Below are 11,498 nucleotides of genomic sequence, written 5' to 3'. Positions count from 1 at the left end.
CCTGGCACTGCCTCCACACCTGGCCTTTCCCCCCTGGGGTCACTGCTGTTCCTTTGGAATCACGTTCTGTCTGCTGAAGCTGCTGTGAAATGCTTTAATTGCAGACTGACTTTCATTATATAAATAATAGATTAACCATGCATCTTATTTTCATTATGTGTGAGCTGTGGCACCAGTGCAGCTCTCGTGGTAATTGAGGAATTATTCATTCTTTTTTTGCTCAGTGCACTCATTTTCCAGCTTTATCTCCTGGATACCTGTGTTCCTGTGTCTCTGTAAAATATTCTACAGGATTTATTTTCGGTACTATACAGAGGAGTTGACATTTTCTTTAAGGATGATTGGTCAATTTACCAGGAGAAAACTGTATTATGGATGTTGCAGTAGGAAAATGCCTGTGTTTGTGGTGGAGTCCTTCCCATGGAAAGGGCAGATGTGAGAGTGCTTCTGGATTATCTTCTCCAGTTTTTCTGGGTTGTGACTGCTGAGCCTCAACTTTTTCACTGTGTTCTGCTGCCACCTGTAAATTAATTATACCCACTCCTGTGAGGGAATAAAGGTTTATTAGAAACAGGGATGGCCCTGAGCTGTAAGGCAGCATTTAGATCACCTCCCTCATCTGGGCTGCTGAAAGTCACACCCTTGGGTTTTATAACTGGAAGGCAACTTGTGAATTTGACCCCTCTTTCAGCAAAACTGGAGCTTACTTCCCATCTACAACAAAATATGGGAGTGCATAAATAATACAAATAATATCTATAAATCTGTATAATATACAAAATATATATATAAATAATAGAATTTTGTGCAAATATCACTTGCACAAATAGGGCAGAACAGCTGCTGGAGAGGTGTTACCTCCCTGTAATTACTTTATATATCACCACAGGCTTCTGGAACAGCCCAATGAAATGCTGGATTTTCTGAACGAGCTGAGCTCTGAATGTCTGCATGCTGCAAGCCCAGCCTCACCACAAAACCACAACTGAAATGCAAGTCACTTGTAGTTAGGGGAGACACCTGAAAAATGAAGTTATTGCTATCTGAAGCTGAGCATCCCAACCTGAAAACAAGCACAGCCAGCTGCTCCAAGGCCACGAGGCAAAACCCAGATAAGTCAGAGTGAATCTCCCCACTGGCTTCCAGGGGGATTGCAAGTGACTTGTGGGTGGTCACACTGGATTAGGGGAAGCAGCAGGATAAAGCTGAGAAGTCCTTGCTCTCCATCTCCTGGCATTTTTCCATTTGCTTTCTCTCTCTCCAGCATTTTCTCGAATTTTATGCTTTGGACTCAGTTTGGCATTTTTTCCTGAAATTATCCTCAGCCTTAAGTATTGTTACTGTGAATAAGGATCTCATTTCTTCTATCATTTACATGTTTCCAAGTTTTTGTCCCCCATATCCACATTTTAAAAGAATGCTAATAGGACTACCTGTCAAGAAATGTTACATCGCTGCTTCTGCTCTTAGGTAATTTACATAAATTATTTTTAAACATTACTTTGAATAAAATCCTCCACAGGAGCATAAAATTAAAGTTGGGGATGTAGCTCAGTGTGAACAGTATTTATTACTGTGATTTTCCAGGCAATTGGATGAAGGCAGCAGAAGTCAGGTGAGATTTCCCACCTTCCCTGTGTTGTCTGGAGCTGGGTTGGCTCTGGCAGACACAGCCTGGGTGCTCCCACTCCTGCTCCAGGAATCTCACAGGGAAAGGGCTGAAATCCCAGCTAAATCAGCCCCAGGCAGCTGTGGGAGGGGAGCAGGACACAGAACTCATGTCCAGAGCTCAGCTTCTTGTTCACTGGTGGGTATGGAAATGTCCTTTTTCTCTCCCCTGCCTGCAGACGTGGCACAGAAGTGACCTGTGTGTCTGGCTGTTCATTTTCCTGCTGCTTTGTCCTGCCAGGACAGTCCAAGCAGTGAATTTGTGTCCCAGGGGTCAGTCACAGGCTGGCAGGAGAGCTCATCCTGTGCTGAGTGTGGATTTCATATCTGTGAGGACATTCAGAAACTCTGTGTACTTCCATTTCCAGCTCCAGTTGTCTTCTTCAGCCAGTGCTGGTCTGAGCTCTGCTCTCACCTGTGCTATTGCCTGTGTCAATAATGTGTGTCCTCCTCCCATCCTCTGTCCCCTGTGCACTGATCCAGCAGTGTGCTAACACTTTATCTCAGTTTTCCTGTGCCACCAGAGCAGCCTGCTCGTCTGAGCTGAGCCAGGGCGCTGCTCTGCACAGCTCTGAGCACATCTGTAATCAAGCTCAAGCACTGGAAGTCGTCTCTTGATAGAAAATTAGACCAGCTGCTCAGAATAGATTAGTTCAGACATCAAATCTCCTTTCACATGTTTGAAGTCCACAATTTCTTTTGCCTAGAAGTAAATGAGAGAGGCCGAGGAGCAGGCAGAGGAGCAGCTGTGATCTTTGAGCTCTGCTCTTTTGGCCAGTGAAGTTAAAGGGAATATCTGGCTTTTTTTGGAGTTTGTTGAGATAACCCTGCTCTATACCTGCTCTTACCTTGACACCGTGTTTGTCTTGGGACTTTTTTAGTCTCACCATGAAATTCACTGAAGGTGTTGCAGTACAATGAGATAAAAGTTTAACTGAGCTGAGATCAAACACCTGATTCCAGTTGTCCTCCATGCAGAGCAGGCAATTAATTTATAACCGGCCTGGGCTTCCAGCAATTGGGTAGGCAGGAAATTTTTGTGTCATTAAATGTATTGCTTGTTGGTCTTAACACTCTTGGAAATGTCTTTGATTTTTAATGTCTTAGTTGGTGGGCTGTGTAAAGTAATAAAATTATTCTTTATTGATCATTGTTTATAAATAAAGTATGGTACCTGACCATGAAAAGTGACTCAGGACAGCCTCATACATTGGCTCACAGCTGGACAGGTACCAGCTATTTCAGTATCATTAGGACTTTTTCAAAGAAATTTTACCTGATTGTTTTCTTCATCTCTTTTAGGAGTTTGTTATGCTGTCCAAGAGTTTAATGAACGACCCCATTATGGAAAAGGAAATTATAACACGGGCCAAAGCCTACGTGAAGAAACATCATTGCTGGGAAGGTGAAAGGAAAACCTACCAGACTCTGGTGCTGAGACTGCAGTGACTTTGCAGGAGTGCAGCTGGCAGCCACTGGAGCTCTGTAACGATGGAAATGTCACTAGCTTTGGCTTTGTCTTGGCTGCTGTTTACAGGGCTGGGCAGAGGGGCAGTGTTACTGTGCTGGCACATACCCAGAGCACCCAGAGCCTGCCAGCTGTGCAGCTCTGTTCCAGCTGTGCAGCTCTGTGCCAGCTGTGCAGCTCTGTGCCAGCTGTGCAGCCCAGCCCTGTGCAGCTCAGCCCTGTGCCAGCTGTGCAGCTCAGCCCTGTGCCAGCTGTGCAGCCCTGTGCCAGCTGTGCAGCCCTGTGCCAGCTGTGCAGCTCTGCTCTGTTCCAGCTGTGCAGCTCTGTTCCAGCTGTGCAGCTCTGTGCCAGCTGTGCAGCTCAGCTATGTGCAGCTCTGTTCCAGCTGTGCAGCCCTGTTCCAGCTGTGCAGCTCTGCCCTGTGCCAGCTGTGCAGCTCAGCCCTGGTGCAATCCCAGCCCCCTGCAGCAGCTGCAGCTGCCCTGGCATTTGTGGCCCTGGCATTTGTGGCCCTGCATTTGTGGCCCTGCATTTGTGGCCCTGCATTTGTGGCCCTGGAGNTGCCAGCTGTGCAGCTCAGCCCTGTGCAGCTCAGCCCTGTGCCAGCTGTGCAGCTCAGCCCTGTGCAGCTCAGCCCTGTGCCAGCTGTGCAGCTCTGCTCTGTTCCAGCTGTGCAGCTCTGTGCCAGCTGTGCAGCTCTGTGCCACCTGTGCAGCTCAGCCCTGGTGCAATCCCAGCCCCCTGCAGCAGCTGCAGCTGCCCTGGCATTTGTGGCCCTGCATTTGTGGCCCTGCATTTGTGGCCCTGCATTTGTGGCCCTGGAGCAGGTGCCAGGGCTGTGCCAGACATGCCTGGCTAAAAACAAGAAGCTACCTCTGGGTTTGCCAGTTCCTTTGGCACCTCTGTCATTTACTTATTTATTAAAAGATTTATGAGACCTATGAAAAGGAATGTGGGGGGAGTGGAGGTATTTTCTCTTTACTGTGTGTTTTATATAATGCAGCAGGCTTGTCCTAAAGTGAGGCTGTTCTCTGCCTAAAGTCCACACCAATCATCCCAGGGATTATGGACATATCTCTGAGTCTGTAACTGCTCATCAAAGGACTTGCATCTAGAGAGAAAAAACATGAGAGGCATATTTCCAAGTGTTTGTTATTAGGAAACTGTTTGCTTTGTCTATCTCAATCCTGCCCCAAGGAGAGCCTGTGCAATGTTTTCTGTTGACTTCAGTGGCTGTTGTGTCAGACTTTCTTTGTAATAATGTTCACTGTGTATTTTGAGCTTTCCTCTCTATTTTTGATGTTTTGCAAGGTTCTGGTACAGTAAACAAGAAAGCAGTTTGAATGTTGTATATTGATTTCTCCCAAATTTCCCTCCTTGTTTTATGCTGGGGTTGCTCAGCTCTACCTTCAATAACACAATCCCCAAGGGCAAAACCAGCCTGATTTAAAATCCCAGCATTGCTGCACTCCCCTCTGAGCCCATTTCTCCCCCACATTCCTGGTGTGCATTTGCCAGGCTGGGGTGGGAGTGTGGCTGTGCAGCCCCAGCAGGGACAGGGAGCTCCCCTGCAGCCCCAGCAGTGCAGCTGTGCTGCTCCCCTGCAGCCCCAGCAGTGCAGCTGTGCTGCTCCCCTGCAGCCCCAGCAGGGACAGGAGCTGCCCTTGGGCTCTGCAGAGCAGGCACTGAGGAAGGAGCTGCTGCAGGGTTCATTTACAGCCTCACAGATGGGCAGGGGACCTTCAGAGGGAATAAAAAAGGGTTTTTCTGACTAACTGAGCCAACTTCAGGGTGTCCTGTTCCTCTCAAAACCTCTCAGCCTGCCAGCTTATTTCTGCTCACCTGTTTGATTGGCTTGGATCCTTTGCCAGCTCCCCTCCCCTCGTTTTCTCAGAACAACAGGTTTTTAAAAGCAAAGAAACAAATACACAACGTGGGACAGAAGCCTGAGCACTGAGCTAATGGTAAGAGATTAGTAATAGTAACGATTAGAAAGCTTTTTCTGCAGCCTGATACATTTATTACTAAGCTTCAACTATAAATATATTGATCTGGAATTTGTGCTATTCCCAGCAAAACAAAATATGTGCAAGTGAGAAATTCTGCTACACCCTCAGAATGTAATTAACATATGATTTTTCAGGCTGTATTTAATCTATAAATATGAAACCTGCATCTGGGAAGCAGCACACTCATTTGCATGTGCTAACAGTGGCAGAAGCACAAACAACACTTGTGCATGAGGAAAAGCAGGAGAAGAGCCCAGCCCTGGAGCAGGCAGCACTCATCCATCAAGGGTGGCCAGCTCTGGGCTCATCCATCACAGCCCTGAAGGCTGAAAGGTTGGGGCACCAACTGCAGGACATTTCATCAGCATAAACTGTGCCTGGATTTATGTTTTACATTTCATCCCGTCTTAAGTTCCAGGCCTATAAATATTCAATGAGTCTTGTAAGTCCTTGTAAGGGAAATATGAGACCCATGCAGGCAGTTTTGGGTATAATTATCCTTGCAGCAACTTCACTCAAATGATTTTATAGGTAAGAATAATCCTTTTGTTGTCCTGCAGCCCTAATTACAGTATTTATCTTCCCCTTCAAAGCCCCACTCCTACCCAAGCAGCTTTTTAAGCAAAGCACACCTCGATGAGCTGCAGATACAGCTCCAAAAATAGCATTTGTTCTGTTTGCAGGAACAAACCTCCATTGTGCACCTACCCCACGGCCACTGCTGTATTTCAGGACCTTGAAATGTACTGTTAATTAATCCAATTACATGCATTTTATTTTGCAGTTATCTCTGCCACTGAGTCCATGGGCCATGGGTACCCATGGCTGTTCCCTTCCTTGGCACAGCCACCCCAGAACTGGTGACGTGTGACAAAGCCAGCCCTGTGGAATGGCACATTTCTCAATTAGGATTTCATTTGAATCACCCCCAGAACACACAGTCCCCATTTCAGGGTTAATTTCTGGACTTTCCTGACCAGTCTGCCCTAAGAACACTCATGTTGGGTTAACTTCTCCCATTTTTTGGGGTTTGCATTTACAGAGCTCCAGCCTGGCAACAGGCTTTGAAGGTTTGCTGTGACCATATCAGGACTTCAACATGAAATAAAAGCATTCAAATGGATACTGGAAGATTTAAAAGGATTTGTGCCTCTTCTGCAAATCATTTACCATCAATTAACCAACCCAAACATCTGCAACTGCACCCTTTGGGTTTAATAAATGCAGGAGCACTTTGGTTTCCATTTTCAATGGATTTCCTCCTGTCTCTTGGGCTCATACCTCCCTCTGTCCCTCTCTCCCCCCTTCTTTTTAATCTTTAGGTCAGGAATCATTCCCCATGAAAATAAAGGAGCAGTTTTGTCACAGGCTTGTCAGAGGAGATGGGTGCTTCCATGTGGAATTCAGTCATTTAATGGCTCAGTGGGACCTGAGCATTTCTTTTCATTAAGTTGTCCAAAGTAATCTCATCATTCCAGAATTTATTTCACTTCCACCCTCCTCTGTCTGGTTGGTCCCAGAGTTTTAAACATTCCTTTAATGTTTAAAGCTTAAACCTCATGTAAGAGCAGGTCCCTACAGCCTTGTACCTGTCCCAGTGTTCCTCAGTGCCTCTAATTCTGCCTGACACAGACAAAGCCAAACCTTCATCTCCCAGGGCCTTAATTGCACAGAGAATTTTAAATCAAAGCAGCCACTTATTAATCCAGAAAGTCACCAATATAAAAGCAAACCGTAGTAAAAACCAGGATTCCTAATTTTTTGAGAAACAGTCTTCATTTTTCCAAAGTCGTAGATAATCATCTGCAATTTAATTCTCTCTAAATGAAGCATTTTTCATCGAGTAATTATTCCGTGTCATTCCTGTGACATCTATTTTAGGTATCAGATATTGAGGGCACTTGAAATCTCACATCCTTTCTAAAAAATGTAGGCCAGCATTTGTTTTGCCCAGTGCCTGAAAAAATGACTAGAAATTCATTTTCCCTAGAGCATTGCCATCGAGCTAATTTAAAACATTTGTTTGAAATGAAACAAAACATTTTAATTAGACCAGCAGAGGACATCTGGTTACTGAGAAATCAGAGCTGTGGACACCTGACCTGAAAGAGCATTCACCCTTTAACCCTTCCAGCTCCAGAAAAAGTGCTGGCACCCCTCTCAAGATATTTTTATGAGCTTCCAACCTGCAATTCCCATTTCTGTGCACTGCAAATCTGCTTAAGAAATAAGTCCAGCCACAAGTATAACCTTGCCAGACAGAGGGCAATTATTTCATTTGTCTGATTCAGTCAAGCTTCATCATGCATTGAAACTAAATGCTCCTCTACAGCTTCAGAAATTAATCCCTGCCATGGAAAAGTCACACAGTTATTTTACCAAAGTGAACTGAGTTACCAAAGCTTTCATTTCACTTGAGCAATGCATCAAAAGCTCTTATCCCTGAGTGTGGCCTTTGCCATCCCTCACAACTTCTTCACAGGTTTTTTTGGGGTTTTTTTTCAGTAGGAATTCACCTGAAATCGTTTTTTTATACGAAACTTCCATAAATCCCTGCTGGAGGAAGCGTTCACACCTGAGCCAGGCAGCCCCACACTGGGAGCAGGGCTGAAGCCAGGCTGGCTTTACTGCAGCATCCTCTTCTGTGTGACAGCAAAGAAAGAGGTGATGGACAAACTGAATTACCATTTTCTGGAGCAGGAGAACATCAGTGTTACATGTTGTGAACATTCATCATCTTTTTAACACCACTCCTCTCTCCTTTTCCTCTCAGTGTGACCCCAGTGATGGTTCTGCTCTGAGCAGGTTTAAAGCCTTTCCCAGAGCCTGCAGCTCGGGCTGGCTGCTCTTGGTGCCATCTCTCATCACAAAGCCCTGGGAGATGCTCCCAGCTGTCCCTGGACTGTGTCTGTTGCCTGCTGCAGCCTCAGTCCTTTTCTAGTGACTGTGCTGGAGCTAAATGAGAGAACTTTTCTGTCCCTCCCACACTTCAGACATTTGTTCTTTACGGCACCATTTGAATAAAAGGTCAGGACAGCTCTGGCTCTCAGAGGGGAAGGCTCCAGGCAGAGGAGCTCAGGTAACGCTGCCCACACTGAGCTCTGCTGCCCTTTCTGCCATTTCAGCATGAGAAAAGGATTTTCTCCCTCCTCAGCCCAGCTCAGCTCGGGGCTGCCCTTTGCAGGCACAGGAGCAGCCCTGGCCCTGCAGGTGAGGACACTGGACCAGCCCTGCTCCAGTGCCACGCAGCAGAGAGTGAGCAAACACATCCCACTCCTGTGTCCCACATGGGAACTCTTCTGGGAAGACAGAAATTGAATCATGGCAGAAAAAAAGAAAAAATAAAATATGTAAAAAAGGAAGCCTGGAGATGAAGCTGGCACTTCTGTGATGCTCTTCCAGGAGCTGACACTTTCTAGAGATGCTGTTCTCCCCCTCCTCGTGGTGCCTGGAAATGCAGTTTGCCTCCTCCCAACTCCAGTAAGGCCAGGAGTGCCCCAGAGCACCACAATTTCCTGTGCAAGAAACACAGGAGGCTCAGGTTCACCCCTGCTGTGTGCTTGGGAGGCTTAGAAAGCAAACTGGAGCACACATTTTCCAGGGCAAGACTGGGGATTCTGGCTGTGCTGATGGGAAGGATTTGTGCAGCAGCTCTGCTGTAGAAAATTAGAGAAAATAAGTCAGATTATTCCTCAGGGCATTAACTTCGAGCCATTAAGGACTGAGCAAGAGAAACTTATTTGAAATAAAATCTTGTTGCTTCATCTGTTGGGAGGGAGGAAAGCAGAGAGCCTCTTAACATAAACGCAATAATGAGGATGTGCTGCTTATGCTTTCCCTTTGTTTATTTTCATTTTTCCCCACAGGCCAGGGTTAGAATTACTCTGCCCAGAAGTCAGAAATAAGTGAGGTTTTACCTAAAATAAGTCAAATGTATATGGCAGTGTGACAATTAAATGACAATAAGGTTAATGTGTGACCATATTCACAGGAGGTGAAAAACACCTTTTCAACAACATGCATCAAGTGGCAGGATCTTGTCAAGAAATGCAAAAGAAGCAAACATTATTAAAATTAAAAAGCCTTTCAAAGATGTGTTGGAAGGGCTCTGATGGCTTAGACCTTGAGCTGAGATGTGGGAAGTGCAGAACAGCAGGAGATGGGAGGCTCTGAAGAGCTCTGGTGTCTGTTCTGGGGCCCTGATTTCCACTGCAATTCCCCTCTGGGTTTGGTAAGGGGAATTTGATAATTCCTCTGGGTTTGGTAAGGGTATTTACTGCCTGCCTGTTGCACCTCTGAAACCTCTGTGGCCTAAAACCGAGCACCACACTCTAAATACTGCTCAACAACTGAGGATTTAAATATTCCAGCTCTTTAGCTCCCCAGCATTTCTCAGGCCAACAGAAAATTCAGAGAAATCCAGGTTTTGCAGGAAAAAGTCATTTTTTACATGACAACACTCAGCAGGTAACCCCAGAACAAAAATCTCCATTTGGCCTTGGACACCCATCCATGGCTGATACAAAACCTGCAATCCCATCCCCAGAGGAAGCAGATTAGCACCCTAAGCCACCAGATAATTCCCATTGTGTATTATGTGCAACTGCACGAGCAAAATGTTGTGCTGCACATTATGCTCCATTATTTTGGAATACAATGGTTCCCTTGGCATTAGTGCCAAATGAATGGAGAGTTCATTTCGTCTGAAAGACTAAACAAACACACGCTGACAATGAGGATAAAATCAGATTGCTGCAGCACTTTCAAGGAGCTGGTAAAAATAATATTTTAATCAAATAACTCAGCTGCAACTGGCATGAACTACTGGGAAGGTTAAGGCTGTGGCTCGGTGTTGTACTGAGGAAACACAGAATTATTCCAAACACGCCGTTCCATCGGGTTAAAAGCAGAGGATGCAAAGCAGTTTCCAGCCCTAACAGCAAACTGAAGCCACCAAAAAATGCCAAGGTTAAAGGAGCAGTCTCAAAAAACAGTCATCCAGCAAGATAAAGCAGTGCTAGAGAAAATAACTACTGCCAGACTGGTGTGGTTGAGTCCAGAATAAAGATTTGGGATATACACTCCAAGATGAGGAATAAAGGCAGATGTAAGGCTGAGCCCAGCTCCCAGCACAGACTGCCCAGAGCAGAGCTCTGACTGTGCTGACACAGACACAGCTGAAAACAGCAGCCACAAACCTGGGCAGCCCTTGGTGCCTCATCCCTCGCTGGCAGGGACCTGGTCATGGTTCTGTGCCCCAGCTCCACACCCTGCTGGCCACAGCTGGGCTCAGAGCCTCCCCTTCCAGCAGGTCACCAGCCAGCCTGCAGGAAAGCTCCTGACATCCCTGGCAGCCCTGACAAATTCTGCAGTGCCAGGAGAACAGCGGTCCCTGAGCCACTGGAGAGCCTGGGATGATCTGTCAGTCCCTCCTCAGATCACAGACTGGAACATTAAACAAAATAAACCCAAAACCACAACACTTGACGAGCCTGGTCTGCTGCATTTATGAAAACACTGAAAGGTGAGGGAGACAGGGGCTCATTTCTCAGTGCCAGTAAATAGATGTTTATATATCCTGTCTTCTGCCTGCCCCACGCTGCCTGGAAAGCTGGAGGATTTTCTCTTTGCTCAAGACTTAACTGCCCTGAGTATTTACTGCCTGTATCTATCACCCAAAAACGTCTTTTAAGCTCATTCTCTTCCCCCTCGCCCTTTTTTTTTCCAGGGGAAAAGGGGGAGAGGGAATCCTCAGCTCAGTAACTCAGGTAATTCACATCTATCCCCTTTTGTAGAACACAAATCCATCTCCCCACCTCCCTTATTGTCACTTCTGCATTATCTGTGTGAGCCAGGCCCTGGCAAAGACGAGGGGACATTGTAAGAGAATTTAATGAAGTGGCTCCAAATATTGTACCCAAATAAATGAAGTGAATAATGCAGGAGCTGCTGGCAGGTCCCTCGCAGGGCAGGAGCTGTTGTGAGAGGAGATGGGCTGTCTGCAGGAACACAGAGCTGCCACTCCGGCAATTCCCAAGGGAAAACCAGGCAATTCCCAAGGGAAAACCAGCACTGCTCCATTGCACTCGTGCCCTGCTCCTCCACACTGCCGCTCTCATCCCACAAAAATGGGATGTTTTCCCTAAAATCCCCTCGGAACGCTCCTGGGGCCGCAGGGAACGGAGCACGGAGCTGTTCCCACAGCAGAGAGCCTGCCATCCCTGCCATCCCTGCCAGGGGACACTGCCCTGCCATCCCTGCCATCCCTGCCATCCCTGCCAGGGACACTGCCCTGCCATCCCTGCCATCCCTGCCATCCCTGCCATCCCTGCCATCCCTGCCATCCCTGCCAG

The 11,498-nt window shown here is 46.7% G+C and overlaps 1 protein-coding gene across 5 annotated transcripts in view; it reads left to right on the top strand.

Annotated features, from left to right (window-relative positions):
• GLT1D1 (glycosyltransferase 1 domain containing 1) overlaps positions 1-3,342 on the top strand; it is an 85,940-nt gene extending 82,598 nt beyond the window's left edge. For 4 of the 5 annotated variants that reach the window (XM_033518295.1, XM_033518294.1, XM_015643924.2 and 1 more), the window contains one exon: positions 2,971-3,342. In XM_033518295.1, the coding sequence (XP_033374186.1) occupies positions 2,971-3,117 (147 nt within the window). In that variant the 3' untranslated portion in view covers positions 3,118-3,342. Of the gene's footprint in view, positions 1-889; positions 1,471-2,970 lie in introns of all 5 variants that reach the window. The other variant, XR_004499637.1, reaches the window with a different exon arrangement.
• The last annotated feature ends 8,156 nt before the right edge of the window (positions 3,343-11,498 follow it).

The sequence above is a fragment of the Parus major genome, chromosome 15, assembly GCF_001522545.3.
Source record: "Parus major isolate Abel chromosome 15, Parus_major1.1, whole genome shotgun sequence".
In the NCBI taxonomy this organism is placed as follows: Eukaryota; Metazoa; Chordata; class Aves; order Passeriformes; family Paridae; genus Parus; species Parus major.
Note: the sequence above shows the minus strand (reverse complement) of the source record. Positions and strands in the feature narration are given on the sequence as shown.